The sequence below is a fragment of the Anabas testudineus genome, chromosome 18 (genome assembly GCF_900324465.2).
Source record: "Anabas testudineus chromosome 18, fAnaTes1.2, whole genome shotgun sequence".
Classification (NCBI taxonomy): Eukaryota; Metazoa; Chordata; class Actinopteri; order Anabantiformes; family Anabantidae; genus Anabas; species Anabas testudineus.
In genome coordinates this window covers 8,775,523-8,793,685 of record NC_046627.1, presented here as the reverse complement: position 1 = coordinate 8,793,685, position 18,163 = coordinate 8,775,523, and the positions used below count along the sequence as shown (strand labels likewise).

General features: G+C 37.2%; 2 protein-coding genes across 2 annotated transcripts; both read left to right on the top strand.

Annotated features, from left to right (window-relative positions):
- The first annotated feature begins 9,625 nt into the window (after window positions 1-9,625).
- si:dkeyp-75b4.10 (ladderlectin) lies at window positions 9,626-11,772 on the top strand. Its single transcript, XM_026369774.1, has 5 exons — window positions 9,626-9,914; window positions 10,087-10,178; window positions 10,289-10,423; window positions 11,219-11,387; window positions 11,589-11,772. Exons 1-5 carry the CDS (start codon window positions 9,626-9,628, stop codon window positions 11,654-11,656), a joined length of 753 nt encoding a protein of 250 aa, XP_026225559.1. The 3' UTR covers window positions 11,657-11,772.
- A 2,318-nt stretch (window positions 11,773-14,090) lies between these two features.
- Window positions 14,091-16,468, top strand: LOC113168596. Its single transcript, XM_026369644.1, has 5 exons — window positions 14,091-14,388; window positions 14,574-14,665; window positions 14,745-14,879; window positions 15,231-15,498; window positions 16,125-16,468. Exons 1-5 carry the CDS (start codon window positions 14,103-14,105, stop codon window positions 16,202-16,204), a joined length of 861 nt encoding a protein of 286 aa, XP_026225429.1. The 5' UTR covers window positions 14,091-14,102; the 3' UTR covers window positions 16,205-16,468.
- The last annotated feature ends 1,695 nt before the right edge of the window (window positions 16,469-18,163 follow it).

Below are 18,163 nucleotides of genomic sequence, written 5' to 3'. Positions count from 1 at the left end.
AAATCAAAATGTTTGATAAGATGCTGATTCTCTGGATTAAGAAAGATCTTGTTGAATGTTGTTTTCTGTTACATCACACAGAACCACAGCATGCACACGACCATGACCGCAATGACTTCCTGCTTTGCCCCCAGTTCATACCAAACCAAACTAAACAGTTAGAAAAATGCTAAAATAAAATCAGTTCATTGTTGAATTTAATGGTTCTGACCAATAGCATTAGAAAATTAGAAAACAAAATTAGTAGCATTGGTTTTATGGTTGTCTCTGTGCTATTAACATCATTATTATTATTATAATGTACATTGCCATCACTCTTGTGGTTGTGATTTTTATTGTTAAGTATTTATGACATATCCGTGAAGAACACTGGTCAAAGTGTCTTCACTTCTACAAATTTGTTTTCATTTATCAGGTTTCTTCATTTGTTTGTTTTAAAATTCAAATTGCAAAATTTCATTTTGTGCATGTTTAAAATGGCTATTTCTTATCTTTGGCCTTGGGCTGACTGGTTTGTCTTAAGCGAGACAAATAAGATACAGCAAAAGAAGAAACCTCTTATCTTAAGTTTCTAAAAACTGAACAGACAATATGCCCTGTTAGAGCGTAACCAAACCTTTTGCTCTATGAGGCTGAATTGGTCACTGAAAGAAAATATCTGTGAATGATCACAAAGATATTTCCCCCATACAGATGTGTGATCAGACCGTCACCAAAATCACAAATATCAACAAACACAATATTTCAGAGCTGATAAAACATCAATAAAACATACAAAGTGATAAATAGAATTGTCATTTTTCTTGCTGCCACCAGATAGCACCAAGCTTCATTTAACATTTGCTGTAGTGTAGACGGCACTTCGTTATCTCATAATAATCGTGTATCAACACCATAAAAAACCTAAAAATAACCTCAGTTTTTATGGATTAAAATACATGTCAGTGATGCTGAAAAACTAGTCCATGCATTTGTTACTTCCAGACTGGACTATTGTAATTCATTATTAATAGTTTGTCCCAATAACTCATTAAAGAGCCTCCAGTTAATCCAAAATGCTGCAGCCAGAGTTCTGACTGGAATTAGCAAGAGAGATCATATTTCTCCAACGTTAGCTTCTCTCCATTGGCTCCCTGTTAAATCCAGAATTGAATTTAAAATTCTTCTCCTCACTTATAAATCACTTAATAATCAGGCTCCATCTTATCTTAAAGAACTCATAGTTCCTTATCTTCCAAGCAGAACTCTCCGTTCTCAGACTGCAGGTTTACTTGTGGTTCCTAGAGTTCCCAAATGTAGAACGGGAGGCAGAGCCTTTAGCTACCAAGCCCCTCTCCTGTGGAACCAGCTCCCAGTTCAGGTTCGGGAGGCAGACACCCTCTCTACATTTAAGACTAGACTTAAAACTTTCCTTTTTATAAAGCTTATAGTTAGAGATGGATCAGGTGACTCTGAACCATCTCTTAGTTATGCTGATATAGGTTAGTCTGCTGGGGGACCTCTACTGATAAACTGAGCTCCTCTCCTCTCTCCTTTCTCCTGTATCAATGCAAATTCCACCATTGCATGTCATTAACTTTGTGTCTTCTCTCTCCTGTAGTTGTGTTTCTTCCTCTCTGTCTCCCTCTCCCTGTACTTTTCTGCAGGTATCCTTGGCCTGGAGCTGTATATCTCCAGAATCCAGTTCATCTGCCCAATGTTCTTGATGCTTGTTGTTGTCTTTATTGCCTGTTGTTCGTTTCTCTCTTCTCTTTCCACTCACCCCAACCGGTCGAGGCAGATGGCCACCCACTATGAGCCTGGTTCTGCTGGAGGTTTCTTCCTCTAAAGGGAGTTTTTCCTCTCCACTGTTGCCTAAAGCTTGCTCAAATGGGATTGTTGGGTTTTCTCTATAATTTTTTGTATAAATATTTTCTGTAAGGTCTTAAACCTTACACTGTAAAGTGCCTTGAGATAACTTCTGTTGTAAATTGGCGCTATACAAATAAAACTGAATTGAATTGAATTGAATGTCTGTATGCACTATTCTTCGTCAGACTATTGTGGTTGTGATGAGTTTTGGGTTACATCATGTTACGTTGTAGAATTGTTTAGTGGCTCATTGTGTTACAGCTTCCCACATTTACCTTCTAGTTTTCAGGTTTCTGGTAACTGGAGGCTCAAAAGAAGCATTTAAACGCTAAATGTCACAGAACTGTAGTTTTGTTGTCTGTGTGTACTTATTTTACAGCCTTGTATTGTACTAATGTAGGTTAGAGTCTATTTTTGAGACATGAGCTTTCATATCTCTGAAGAATAACAAGTAATCTTAATCAAATAATAACATGCATAATCATGCTGGTAAATTAAGCATCAGAACTTTCAGATACATCAAACTGCTGCTGCAGAGATTGTCTCTTAATATAGTATCTGTGATGCATATGGGGATATCAGGTTTGTAATTTTGAGGTAGCTATAATAGGCTGTGTCAGCTGCTCATGGCTGTATTTACTTATTGCTTACTATAAACATCAGCAACAACTGGAAATCAACAGTCAATCAAGATGTCAGTTTTGTTAGACTTTTGTCTATTAAAACAGTTAACTATTGTTCCATGCCTGAACCCAACCACGCTAAACTTTAATAGCATTGGATTCACATATCTTGATGTTAAACTGCAACAATGCATCATTTCGAAGAAACTGAGAAAACAGGACATTGAAGATCGGATATTTCGGTGGACAAATATATGTTGTCTGTGAACATCTCATGTTCAGTATCAACATGTTTGTGACTTGTCATTTACATTAACTGTGAAGATATTATTATTATCTTCAGTTGCGATTAGGTTCTCCCTTAAAACATATTTGTACATATAAGTTGTGTCGGAATGCAACTTTTAGGAGACTGGGTTGTTTCAGTAAAAGAAGCATCGTCAGAACAAAATCTTGGCGAACGTTAAAATGAGAGTAGTGCACTGTAAGATGTGCACATTTCATGTGTCAGGAGGCATGTACTCTCTCTTGCTATTGAGCAGTAATCCAGCATATTATTTGTCTTAAATTCTCTCTGAAAAGAATTACATAAAAAATGTTATGAGCAGAAGGTGTTATCTTTAATAAAAACACTTAAAACACACAAAGCTAAAACATAGACAGGCATTACAAAGCAGCATGAGTGATTAAAATGTAACATAATAATACAAAACAATACAGTAATGAGCGGCTCTATTTGTAGGTTTTCAATACAATAGATGCAGAAGAAGACACAATAAAAACACCTCATGTTAAATCTACTGGATGAATATGGTCACAGTTTTTGCAAACACACAAAAAAACCAAACAGATTTTCACAATAAAAGATAGTTAAATTAAGCAGCTTTTGATGAGATAATATCACATTTTGATGTATCAACCACACGTATTAAAGATTTCATTTGAAACTGCAATTCCGAACATATGAACCTGAAAACAAAAAGGCCCGAACAGCAAGTCCATGAAGTTGTCGCACAATGAGACACCCAAAGAAAAGACTAATATAATAGTGAAGGAACCCAAAACCCATCATTACAATAGTCTGCGAAATTGTATACTAGAAGATTCATCAGCTATAGTACAACAAGGTAAAGCCAAAGAATAACTGCTGCTCATGGGTTATTGTTAATGTAACATGTGACGTCAAAGCTACGGTGCAGTCATGGGAAACTGTGTTGTAATGACGCAGCAGTTGTATCTGGGATCTGCAGAATATAAGTCAAGGAAGAAGCACAGTTTGTCATAAACAGATCAACACACCAGTGAAGTCTGAAAGTGAGTATCCTTGAGATTTGTATGAATCGCATAAGTTCATTTAATGGCAGTATTTTAAGTAGTAATGTATATAGAACTAAATTTGTGACAATTCTGTGTATGTGATCAATTTAAATATCTTTTGCACATATAGATTATATTATATAACATTTTATTATATTATATATGCAGATTTCAAGTAGTCAAACTTTATGTGCTGTGCACAATATGCCAGTTTGTGTTTTGAAAATGGATTTAAAAGTTAATGACTTTCTCCTGTAAGATGTTGCAGAGTTAGGTATTAGGTATTAGTTAGTAATACCTCAGGCTGTTATTGGGCTCATAAGGGGTAATGAATTGGTAAAAATCTGGATCAAAAAAAGTAATCAGATAATGAAGATGCAGCCAATAAAGTGAGGCCAAGACGTTAAAAACAACAGCACAGGATAAATCACATAGTAACAAAGATAGTAGCATAATAGTACTACTAATAGTCATATACAACTAGAGAAGTGTGATACAGTAGATTCACCCTAGATCATAGAGGTTTACATTTAGAATTACAGAAATGTCTTGTCTCTGCATGTCTCTTGACAGACATAACTGCATCTTCATCACCACCACCATGAAGGTGCTCAGTGTATTTCTCGCACTCTGCACCATTCTGAGCATGACCCAAGCCGTCCCTGTCAACTCAACATCTCCCTGGCAGTCGGGCCGCTGTGAGTATGAGTGGCAGAACTGCAAGCACCAAATCGGCTCAAGCTGCCCGCAGTGCGACTCCAATGGGAATTTCGTACCAAAACAGTGCTCAGGGTCAACTGGGTACTGCTGGTGCGTCAACATCTTCACTGGAGAAGAGATACCCGACACACGTACACCACCAGGGACTAAACTCAAATGTGGTGAGTGATGATTTGTCCATTTAGCAACAGAAATATTTTACAAATACCTCATAAATGTCCATGCTGGATTGTATTGCTGAAATATTGTATCTCTGTACACTGCATACAAAGGGTTTTTTCTGTTGACCAATGACATTTTTCTTAGAAAAAGTTTTTATTTTTACTTAAACATATATTCACTAGGTTCACTAGTTTAACATGCTACTTCTAAAACATTTTAATATACCTTATTCAGTCACTCTTCGTCAGTTTTTATTTACTGTACAGTCTTTTTTGCAGGTCAGTAAAATATTGAAAATGCATGTTTTACAGATGAAAAGAAGCGCTGCCCTGATGGCTGGTCAAGCTATGGAGGAAAGTGTTTCATCTTCATTGACACCCCAAAAAAGTGGACTGAAGCTGAGGTGATGACAGACTATGAAATGAAAAGCCATCTTTGTTTTCTGTCATGTATTAATTGCGTTTTCGTTCACTTGACAGGTTTACTGTCGCTTTGATGGGGCCAACCTGGCATCAATCCACAGTGAAGAGGAGAATCATTTCATCACATCTTTGACAAGAGGAGAATCCCACAACTTCCCCCAAACCTGGCTCGGAGGCTTTGATGCCATACATGTAAGAAAATATTATTTGTATTGTTTGTGTTGTAAATCTTTTATATCGCATAAACTTTGCAAAAAAATTTGCTTTTGAGATTTAGATTAATTGTAAACTTATGTGGTTTTAGATTTTGTTACTGTATTTACTATTATATCCAAATCCCCTTATGTTCTTCCAGCTGTAATTACAGTAAATGTAGTAAACAGTTTTAACCAACATTCCTACAATTTGGTGACTAAATTAAGGTCAGGAAGGTAAGGTATTGTAGAGGTGAGGACAGTTTTAGTAAATATAACACAACAGAATATATTCACAAAATAAAAACTTGTTATGACCATAGTTTATTAGCTACTTAGTTGCAATTAAATAATGGTTTAGATTAATATCTTTTTGGGTAATTGTCAACTGTAACTGTACAATGTATGTGTGTATACATACAATTGTTTGTGTCTGTTTATCCATAGCCTGGATATTGGATGTGGAGTGATGGTTCCGAGTTCTCCTATAAAAACTGGGAAGATCATGAGGAAAATCCTGATGATGATGATGACGAGGAAGATGGTGATGATGACAATGATGAGAAAGATGATGACGATGATGAGAAAGATGATGACGACAAGAATAGTTCTGAAGAAAAACACAAGAAACCCAAGAAACACCATGAGGATGACGACAAGAAAGAGAAACCCAAGAAACCCAAGAAACATCATGACGAGGAAGACGACGACGATGATGATAAGAAAAAGAAACCCAAGAAACACAGTGAGGAGGACGACGATGATGATGATGATGATGATGATGATGATGCTGACAAGAAAAAGAAACCCAAGAAACACAGTGAGGAGGACGACGATGATGATGATGATGATGATGATGATGCTGACAAGAAAAAGAAACCCAAGAAACACAGTGAGGAGGATGATGATGATGATGATGATGATGATGATGACAAGAAAAAGAAACCCAAGAAACACAGTGAGGAGGACGATGATGATGATGATGAGGAGGAGGAGGATGATGACGACAAGAAAAAGAAACCTAAGAAACACCATGAGGAGGAAGATGATGATGAAGATGATGATGACAAGAAAGATGGTGAGGAAGATGATGATGAAGACGATGAAGATGAGAAACAAAAGAAAGATACCAAGGACGACAAAGACGATGAAGATGAAGATGAGAAACAAAAGAAAGATGATGATGATGATGACGATGATGATGATGATGATGACAAGAAACACAAAAAACACAAGAAACACGACGATGACGACGACGATAATGATGATGATGATGACGATGATGATGATGATGACGATGATGATGATGACAAGAAACACAAAAAACACAAGAAACATGACGATGACGACGACGATAATGATGATGATGATGACGATGATGATGATGATGACGATGATGATGATGACAAGAAACACAAAAAACACAAGAAACACGACGATGACGACGATAATGACGATGATGATGATGACGATGATGACGATGATGACAAGAAACACAAGAAACACAAGAAACACAGTGAGGAGGATGATGATGACGATGACGACGATGACAAGAAACACAAGAAACACAGTGAGGATGACGATGATCACGATGATGACGATGATGACGATGATGACGATGACGATGATGACGATGATGACAAGAAACACAAGAAACACAAGAAACACAGTGAGGAGGATGATGATGACGATGACGACGATGACAAGAAACACAAGAAACACAGTGAGGATGACGATGATCACGATGATGACGATGATGACGACGATGATGACGATGATGACGATGATGACGATGATGACGACGATAATGACGATGATGACGATGACAGCGATGAGAAGAAGAAAACTGAGAAGAAGCAGCAGCTGTGTCTGAGGATCAACTATGATTGTAAGAAACTGAACCCACACACTTAACTTAACATACTAATATTCTGAGTTCACTCTCCTGATTGAGAGACAATTTTCTTTTTATTTTGAAATTCTGAAGGTCAAATGTTTATGTCTTTTATTTTGTAGATGACTTGAAGTGGTACTACGCCCCCTGCACTGAGGCACTGCCCTTCGTTTGTTCCAAGAAGGCCAACGATGATGACTGAGTTCCTCGGCTACCTGCCGTACCTCACAGTTGGAGTCATTTGTGGTCTTAGAAATTCTTTCTTTCCTCCTTGTTGTCGTGATCTGTAGATGTGACTTCTTCTCTGCTCTCTGATTCCCCTGCAAAGGTCAAGCTGCCCGAAAGCACCGCTGCTGCCAATCAGCTTAAAATATCTGGTTTCAACGTGTGATCATTCTATGTGAAATAAATAAAAAATGAACATTTTGCAAACATTGGAATTAAAATACGAAGAAATCAATGGACTTGTTAAAATAAAAAATGTATCATTAAAAATAAAAGCACTTAACTGTGAAGTACTGAGGTTTTATTCATTCAATTTCTATACACATCTATCTATCTACACAGACACTCAGTGGCCACTTTATTAGGAACACCTGTTGAATGTAATACAGCAGCTCTGCTCTGAAAGTGTCATATTAGGTGTTTCTGGCCACCAAGTGATAAAAATAGAATTTGAGGCAGAGCTGCTCTATTGGGTTGTGTTGTACAGGTGCACATAGTAAAGTGGCCAGTAAGTGTATATTCATCTTTTATTTTATTTTTCACGAGGTTGAATTATGATCTATTTAGTGTAATTTTACTTTTTGAGAAAAAAGAAAAAAAAAAACTAACAGCAAAAAAAAAAAGTCAAAGTGAAGATAGATCGCTAAAAAGTATTTAACCCTAAAATAAGTGATTGCCCGTGTTTTATCTCACCTAAATCACTGCTGGTTCATCCAGTTTCAGATCACCAAATTCAAATACATAATTCAACACAACTAGTAAAATGGAGAGTACCTGTGTGCAGTGAACATGTTTCAGTCATATATTGAATACTGAAAAAGTACAGATACTGTAAATCCATGGATAAATCGTTCTATAGTAGTGTCCTCAAAATCTGAGAGACCATGCAAGAAAGGGACCACTGAAGGAGTCTCAAGCTTTTACAGCTGAGTAGAAACTAATATTACTGACCCTCACACATACAGTATTGTTCACAATATTTCTAAGCTAATAAACAAAACACTCATGATCTTCCATGTCTTCATTGAACATACCCGTTAAAACATGCAGAGTGTTGGTGGAAAAAGTAAGTGAAAACTGGATGAACCATGTTTGGCAGCAATAACCTCAACAAGCTCTTCCTGTAGCTGTGGATTAGACCTGTACAACATCCAGTTGAGAGTTTTTTTGGACCATTTTATAAAGACATTGGGATAGTTTTCACTAAACAAGCCTCCTGACTTACTCCAGACTCTGCAAAAAATATATATGTGGTTGAAAAAAAAATTCCTTCAGAGCTTCAGTGTCTTTATTAAAGTTTGGAAAAGTAGTTGAAAGTGAAACAAGTGCTGTTAAAAATAATAATTATAATATAAATATAAATAGAGTAAAAAGGTAAATATTTCAAATTTGTTCAAAAAGCGTAAAGCATGACGATTTATAAGGTTGCAATTAAAATCCATTCTTCATTCTTGCAGCTTGCACCTTGATCATAAAAGTGATGTTACATCTTATGTATATGTTCACTGCAATTCTGTATGTACTGGATTAAAGTGTTGTTGTGTTTCCAACCACACAAGAAACATAACAAGGAAAAGATTCCAACTGGCAACACAGTCCAGGATATTGTGACAGGAGACTAAAAGACTAAAAGAATACAGAAGAAAAGTTACGTAACTCAAAACTCATCATTGCAATAGTCTGAGAAACTGCATCCACGAGGACTTCCGCTGATGTATAAAAGCTGCCCAGAGTCATTGTTAGTGGAACATTTAATCTCAGAGCCACAGCGCAGTTGTAGGAAGTGAAATAAAGACGCAGCAGGTGTCAGGTATCTGCAAAATAAAAGGCAGAGAAGCAGCAGAGTTTGCCACACGTGGCTCATCCCACCAGCAGACTGTGAAAAAAGTGAGTCCTCTTTGTTTTTTCACATTATTCACATCAGCAGAAACAATTATGTATAATCCAAATGTATTGCAGTTTATTTGCTACTTATTTGTTTGATAAATGTGAAAGGTTTGACAAGGTTTGAGACTGAAATGCAGCGATCGGACCTCTGTCATGTCAAACGATACCATACCCTGAAAGATGTTAGAAAAATTTATTTAGAAATATAAAATAATGATGATGACATGTAAGTATTATTTTGTGCTTTGCCAAACGTGTAGAAGCTAATTTTACAAAGTAGACGGTTCTTTGCTTTAAAGGCTCAGCTGCCTCTTCATCATCTTCACCACCATGAAGTTTCTCACAGTCTGCACTATTTTGACCTTGAGCCGATCCGTCCCAGTTAACTGCACCCTTCCCAGACACGCAGGCCTCTGTGAGTATGAGAGACAGATGTGCAGCAAGGTTCTCGGAGCAGACTTTATTAGGTGTGGAGCGTTCTGCCCGCAGTGTGACGCCGATGGGTATTTCCTCCCAAAACAGTGCTGGGGGTCGACCGGCTACTGCTGGTGTGTTGACACCATGACTGGATGTGAGATCCCAAACACGCGAACACCACCGGGGACGGAACCCAACTGTGGTGAGTGGTATTTTATTAATTGTCGATACCTTAACATGAGGCTTAATTTTTCTTAATTTTTTTGGTTCTAAACAAAGTTCATTCATCCAAGTACTGTACTGTGTATAGTCATTTATAAACACAACTGTACTACACAACGATTGTTCAATAAATTAAATAAGTATTTTTGCAGGCAGCGAAAGCAAGTGCCCTGATGGTTGGTCCCACTTTGGAAACAAGTGTTACATCTTCATTGACACCCCAAAGAGATGGATTGATGCTGAGGTGAGGTCTGATAGAAGGACAGTTTTGGAAACTGATGATGTGGCTTTTCATACATTTAGTTATGTTGTAATGAATTGTGGGAATGCCTGTTGTTCCAATGTTCCCTCCAGGTTTACTGTCGTTTTGATGGAGCCAGCCTGGCCTCAATCCACAGTGAACAGGAGAATCACTTCATCTCATTGTTGACCAGAGGAGAATCCCACAACTTCCCCCAAACCTGGCTCGGAGGCTTTGATTCCATACAAGTATAAAAATATTTGACATAATCTTAAACACATCTTCTGTATTTTATATACCCAAATGTCAACGCTTCAAGTTCTGCAAAATCTGGTTCTGGGTCTCCAAGCTTTTGTAAAGTAGCCTATCACATCATGGATGGTCTCGATCTATAGTTATCTGTAGGTTCAATGATGGTCTTGTTGGTTCTTCTTCTTCTGATTGGCTAAATGTCCAATGTAAAGACTAACTTCCAAAGGCCTGCAACCCACCTCAATCGGCTTGAAGTGGCTCTTCAACAAATTTGTCCTACATTTAGTCATTTATCAGACGCTTTTATCCAACACGATTCATAAGGGAGGCACAAGGCAAAACATCTAAGACAAGGAGAAGAACTTTGAAGTAAAGTGCTCTAAATAGCTTTTTCTGTTTGGTGAGGTGTAAGAGCAAAAGTGCTAAATTTAAGTGAGGAGAAAGTTGCGGAAGAATTTCCAGCAGGTTTTTGCAAATTGAGAATGAGGTTGCTGAGAGTGCAGAGATAGGTAGGTCATTCCACCATCGTGGAACCACTAAGCTGAAGAGGTTTTGGGGTGAGCTGAAGGGACCATAAGACGTTGTTGACAGGAGGGATTCTAGACCCGGATGAGAGCGTTGAGGTAGACAGGTGCTGTTGAGTTGACCACACTGTAGGCAGGAGTCAGGGCTTTGAACCTGATACAGCAGCTACAGGAAGCTGGTAAAGAGATCTGAAGAGTTCTATTTTGGCTCAGTAAATACTGTGTATATTCATGAATGTGTGTTGAATGTGTGTTTCAAATCCATAGCCTGGATTTTGGATGTGGAGTGATGGTTCTGAGTTTTCTTACAAAAACTGGGAAGATTATGAGGAATACAAAAAACCTGATGATGATGATGAGGAGAAAGATGGTGACGATGATTTGCATTCCAAGAAAAGTGGCAAAAAGAAGCATTGTCTGGGAATCAATTACAAAAGTAAGATACAAAACATATGTCCATGCTTATTTGTAAAAATTCAACCTATTTTAATACTTTAGTCCTAAGAAATCTCAACTCCAGCTGTGTTAAAAATGTTGTACTGTACTGACACTGTTGGATTCAGTGAGTGATCCTTTTCTTTGTACTTACAGCTTGAAATTACTAAATTCATGTTTATGCCTGTCTTTTGTTTTGCAGATGACTGGAAATGGTTCTACACCTCCTGCACCGAGTCTCTCCCTTTCATCTGTGCCAAAAGTATCTGAGATCATCATCAAAAATGAAATATAGTTACTGTACCAGACAGTTGGAGGAATGTTCCTTGTCAAACACGTTTACTTTATTCCTTTATTTTTATGATCAACATATATTAAACACAGTGTGTGACTATTACAGATTTATTTTTTGGTTTATAACCAGTATGATGCATCTGTCACAAGCAAAAACGGTCTCATGTCTTTGGTTTTGTGTGTCTGATGAACTGCAACATATGTTTCATCTTATAATGTGAATACTGTCACGTATTATTGTACTTATATGAATATGAAATAAAAAATGAACTTGAAACAACTGCATTTAATTTCAAGAGAACAAACACACACACACACACACACATATATATATATATATATCGGAAAGTTCAAATATTTTGAAACATTTAAATACACAAGAAAATATGTTATAAATAAGCCAAATGTAACCAAATCTGTGTCAATGACCCTCTGAACTCCTTTGTGCAAAAGATTTCCATCCATTGTCCTGGCTGCTTGTAGAATTAAGGGTCACATGAGTCCATATCAGCATAAAGCCACTTCCATGTTTCATGACCTCATTTGATCCAGCCAAACACTATTTTGCGTTTATCTGACCTGACATTGACGTTGGTTGTGTTCATCTTACATGTGCCGTTTTGGTTGTGGACTACAGTAACACCAGTTTCCACTAATGAATCATTGTTTTCAAGGCAAGCTTGTGTAACAACTTGATTGTGTACAGTTTTATTTCAAGGACAATTTCCAGGACAGTTGTGGTTTTGTTCTGGAAGATGCACAGTCTGATTTATAAACAGATTTTATATTTATTTAGGCACTTCCTCACCCCGTGGAGTCATGTTGCATTAGACACAGCCTCGCCCAATAACTCAGCAAGTTGTTTGTTCATATAATGAGCTCTGGATGGAAATTCCTGGAGAAAATAGTTGTGCTGCAGTGTCTCACTGTAGGTAAATTGAGGTTGTACCCTGTATTTAAAATATCTATCAGATCAGTTAGTTTTCAAACTTAAAATAACATCAAACAAAAGGTCATGCAGGTACTTTGAGATATACACGTTTTAATCATGTACGGCCCAATGTGCTGTGACAAACATTCAAATAGAACAGAACATAGTAGTTTTATATTATGATCAAACAGAATCACAAATATTACAAAGATATATGCAGAATATGATCCTAGAGGACGTCAAGCCACTCCCAGGTGCTGCCCACACCTGAACCAAATGACCTCCTCTCAACCATGAAGACATGGAAAGAGGCCAGAACCACACAAAGACATAAGAGACTGAACCCAAGAACACACACGTGGAACAAACCTGCACAGAGGGTGAGAGACAGGCCAACAAGAAACAAGATAGAGAGAAAGGAAAGAAGGAGACAGATAAAGAATATTCTTAGACTATTACGTGGCAGAGGTCAACAACAAGAATACAATGATCAGCAAGATGGAAAACAAGTTTTTTAGGTTATTAAGATACTTGGACACAAAAAGGAACCTCGGACGTGTGCTGAATGAGACCATAACACCAGCCAGTTTTACACTGTTTAGAAAAGCCTAACCCAGATTTTCACAATAAAAGATTCTGAAATGTCACCGGATGAGATAAGAACAAAAATGTATGTGTATCAAACATCTTTTGAACCTAAAGTTACAAACAGGGACGTCTGGACACAACACGGACACTGTGAACAAATAAATGAAAAGCCAACATATGAATATTGTAACGCAAAACCCACCGTCGTTATAATAGCCAGAGAAACCGTAGATGCGGGGGGGCTCATCTGCTGTAGTGTGAAAATTAAAATGAGATGTACTGTGATGATGAGAACCATTGTTAGTGTAATTCTTGATCTCAAAACTACAGTGTAGTCGTGGGAAATTAAACAATGACACAGCTAAAACGTCAATAAGCTGCAAGATAAAAGGTGGAGAAGCAGCCAGTGGTTCAACACACCAGCTCGTCCTGAAACACGGTAAGCCTCCTTTGGATTTTTGTTTTTAGGAAAATAATTATTTTTATCTAATTGCAGCATTATTTGAGGTGAAATATAAATGGAACCATGAAAGCACTAATATTTTTTAATAATCACAAAAACAATTATTTGAGTAAATAAATGTTTAGAACTAACTTAATGTATTTGTTATTCACTTTCAGTGTACAATGACTCACTTTCTTATATATGTGATACTACCACATTATTGAGACTGCATGATTATCCTGCTTCATAAGCATGTGTGCACTAAGAAAATAGAATAAAAATCATTTCTACACGGCAGTTTGAATCACTGATTATCAAAATGTTGATGTATCTAGTAGACTTGGGAATCCACTAACAGTTTGTGATACTTTACTCCTGTGCTTAACAGACCCAACTTGCTCTTCATCATTATCGTCAACATGAAGGTGCTCAGTGTGTTTCTCACCCTCTGCACCATTATGACCTTGAGCCAAGCCTACCCAACCCACACCCCAACCCACACCCCAACCCACACCCCAACCCCCGACCACAACTTCACCACCCCCTGGCATGGCCTCTGCTATTATAAAAGGCAGCTCTGCTCCCATGAGACTGGAACATTCTGCCCACAGTGTGACGCCAACGGGAACTTCCTACCGCGCCAGTGCTGGGCATCAACAGGGTACTGTTGGTGTGTTGACGTCATCAGCGGAAAAATGATACCAAACACAGAAACGCCACCAGGAGTCGAGCCTGTTGACTGTGGTGAGTGATGATTTCTTATGGCTGGAAAGTAACTAAATACATTCATTCAAGCACCGTACTAACCTGAGGCACTTGAACTTTACTTTTCTGCTACTTTTCATGTTCTAGATTTAAATCAACACTTTTTTCTGTTTATTAATAGTACGTTTCAGGTCAGTGAAATATGTAGTAATTGTTTTTCTTAGGTGGAGTATGGCACTGTCCCCACGGGTGGTCAAACTACGGACGCAGGTGTTTCATGTTCATCGACACCCCGAAGAAATGGATTGAAGCTGAGGTGAGGACTGAAATGTTAAGACAGGCCGCTCATTTACATATTCAGTGAAACATGTTTCCATGTCTTTTGTTTCTTCCAGGTTTACTGTCAGTTTGATGACGCCAACCTGGTGTCAATCCACAACCAGGAGGAGAATCGCTTCATCATGTCTTTGACCAGAGGAGACACCCACGACTTCCCCGAGACCTGGGCCGGTGGCTTTGACGCCATACACGTATGAAAACCATCCGATTCAGTCAAGTTTATTGTTGAATGGTCACACAATCAATGAGCTAAAGACTTTATCTCAGTGATTTTTTTTTTGTTCATTTGTACATGTACACAACTTAGATATTAGTTTAAATATAAATATAATTTCATGTCATTTGAAATGACACCCTTACATAATTCACACTGCAATTTAAAGCTTTGAGATTTGCATTTGCAATTTGATTTGAACAAACTTATACACAGTGAATGCAAAGTATGAATATGTTTACGTGTTTGGTTCAAATTTCAGCCATATTACAGATGTATTAATATGTGTTTACTGCATGTACAAACATGTTTATCTACCTATGATTAGCCTGGATATTGGATGTGGAGTGACGGTTCTGACTTCAACTATAACAACTGGTACAAGAACCCCTATGACACTGAAGATTATGATGATGACGACAATGAGCATAAAGATGAAGATGAAGAAGACAACAATGATGATGAACATGATAAGCCCCATGAAGATGAACATGATAAGCCCCATGAAGATGAACATGATAAGCCCCATGAAGATGAACATGACAAAGAAGACCGAAATCCCAAGAACAAGAACTGTCTGAGGATCAATTACGAATGTGAGAAACACAGTTTCCTACAAACACAACACAACATTCAACTTGTGTTATTATTTTAACCACGGTAAAACCCACCCAATGTCTGTCTGCAAGGTGAAATATGGTTTTAAATTGTTTTTCCACAAGGCACAAAAGTTGGAACACTGTGTAAAATCTACATTAAAAAAATCTCATAAACCACAATTTTATTTACATTAGAACAAATGTTTAAACTAAGAAAATAATAATAATAATAATAATGAAGCATTTTAAGAAGAAAAAAAATAATTTAAATCAGAACTTAAATGTACTGTAATTAAACAACATTAAACATCATGAGGTAACTACTTCTACAGACAAAGTCAGTCTGTGACATATTCATTGAATGAAAATCCTGTTTGTACTGTCATCCAGTGTAGTAATATTATGCCATGATAACTTATTTATTTACACCAACTATACAACATACAACAAACACAAATGCTTCACTGTCAAAGTCTAATAAGAGCCTCATCACTTAATAAATCTCACATAGAATTCTCTCTCAGTTTCAATTTAAATCCAAAACCTGTAAAGAATAAGATATTGTTTGATATATACAATTTGAAATCCAGAAAGCCGTGTTAAGTCTGTGTTTTATTTTGCAGATGACTTGACCTGGTTCCACGCCTACTGCACCGACTCTCTCCCATTCGTTTGTGCCAAGATGGCAAACAAATACATGTAGCAAGTTCCAAGGCTCAACGTTTTCCGACTTCCTGGTTTTTATGATCACATCAGTTTATACGCGCAACTTTTAGAGTTTAGTTATGTGTCCGTCCAGATGTGGTTCAGTTCTCTTTAATTCACCTGCAAAAATCAATTCAGCTGAACTCACTGGGTCAGCATATGAGCTCCTTTATATTAGGTTTATACAGCAGTGCATGCAGTAAGAATTGTAATTATAGCATGTATACAAATATCATGAAACAGATAAAATCAATAAAAAAGTATTTGCACCAAACTGTGTAGTCTTGAGGGTTTGTATCATAAATGAATCCAAATGTTGTACATATGTTTGGGAGAGTTATACAGATACTGAAAACAGATCAGATTAAAGTCTGTACTGCGCCCTCTCTCGAGGTCATGACGAAACCCAGCACTTGGTGGTCTACAGACTCCTCTTCCTATTCTAAGCTGTTCCATAGTTTTACTCTACATATTGAAATACAACATTGCCTTCTGGTTGTGCGATCGCATTTGGTCTTGAATTTGAATTTTTCCCTTTAAATCACAACCCCCTCTCGCTCAATGAATAATATCTGAATGTTTCCTAGTAGTAGATTAGTAGTAAATATTTTTTTGCCTTCAACAGTTACTGTGCTGTCTGAAATTCTGTCAGGTCTGTAAAATTGAGTAATTTTGACTGAAGGAATAATGTGTTAATTATGAACGATAACGAATGATTTTATTGCTCTTTTTTGGAGAATAGACAGTAAATACAGTGTGTCATTATAGTTATTGCTGCAATCCTCTCAACAGTAATTTAGATATGCTAATAGTGAACAGTAACTAATGGGAAGTGATTTTAGTTCCAAAGTCTGCTTTGCTCTATTTAATACAGAGATGTATGGTTCTGGACAGTTTAAATGTTACATGTTTAATTTGTAGTTTCCAGTTAATTTGGTCATTTATAAATACACCAAGATATTTGTATAAATATCTTCATTCAATTTCTACCCCATCTATCTTCATATCTACTTGTGTGTTCTTTCCAGTTACCAAACGAATGTTTTCTTTTAATTAAATTCAATTTGTTTTTATCAAACCATATTTTAAATTTTCCCATTTCTTTAGTTACATCCTCCAATAGTTTGTTAAAGTTTTCCCCTGCCCAAGAATATTTGCATCATCAGCAAAGAGAACTAATTTCAACCCATTAATGTGTACAATAAATAATTTAGGGCCTAACACTGACCTCTGGGGGACACCACAAGCAATGTCCAAATATAGTGAACAAATGTTGATCTGTGTGGTCTGAATCCATTTTGGTTATCAGCCAGTAGTTTGTTTTTGTATGAATGTATTCAGTCAAAAGGTTTCTTTACTATTTTGGAAATTGTGAAAGTAAAGAAATGGGTCACTAGCTTGTGAAGTTTAACCAGATTTGTACAGTGCATTGCCATGCCGTACCCTGTGGAGCCCATTTCCAGCTGTTCAGTGACAGACACAGTTGTTTTTCCTAATCAGATTCTGACATGTACAGACACGGACACACTGACTGGTCTCTAAGCTGAAAATCATGTTTTTCAGTCTCGAATGTCTCAGTTTCTACTTTCAAAAGAGTCACTGAGATTTGATCTATACAAAGTGACATACGTCTGCATATCACACCCGTTTTCTTGATGCCAAAGATACAAAAACCTGAAGAGAACAAACAAAAATAGGAAGGTGAGACACTCGAAACTGTAAAGAATGAAGCTGAAGGACAAACGTGAGTGATGTAACCCAAAACCCCCCATAACAATAGTGAGAGATCAAATACACAAGGGTGCAACTGCTGCTATACAATGAATGTATAAGATCCTCAGACCAGCCATTGTAACATTTGACGTCAAGCTACAGCGTAGTAATGGGAAAAGAAATAATGACAGCAGAAAGGCAGTCTATGTGCTCTGCGGAATAAAAAGGCAGAGGAGAAGCAGAG

Bases quoted from the DNA above. Each gene is read 5' to 3' on its own strand.
- si:dkeyp-75b4.10 (XM_026369774.1), top strand. From the start codon at position 9,626: ATGAAGTTTCTCACAGTCTGCACTATTTTGACCTTGAGCCGATCCGTC. The intron at 9,915-10,086 runs GTGAGTGGTATT...GTATTTTTGCAG, and splicing joins GGGGACGGAACCCAACTGTG to GCAGCGAAAGCAAGTGCCCT. The intron at 10,179-10,288 runs GTGAGGTCTGAT...TGTTCCCTCCAG, and splicing joins AGAGATGGATTGATGCTGAG to GTTTACTGTCGTTTTGATGG.
- LOC113168596 (XM_026369644.1), top strand. From the start codon at position 14,103: ATGACCTTGAGCCAAGCCTACCCAACCCACACCCCAACCCACACCCCA. The intron at 14,389-14,573 runs GTGAGTGATGAT...TGTTTTTCTTAG, and splicing joins AGTCGAGCCTGTTGACTGTG to GTGGAGTATGGCACTGTCCC. The intron at 15,499-16,124 runs GTGAGAAACACA...TTTATTTTGCAG, and splicing joins TCTGAGGATCAATTACGAAT to ATGACTTGACCTGGTTCCAC.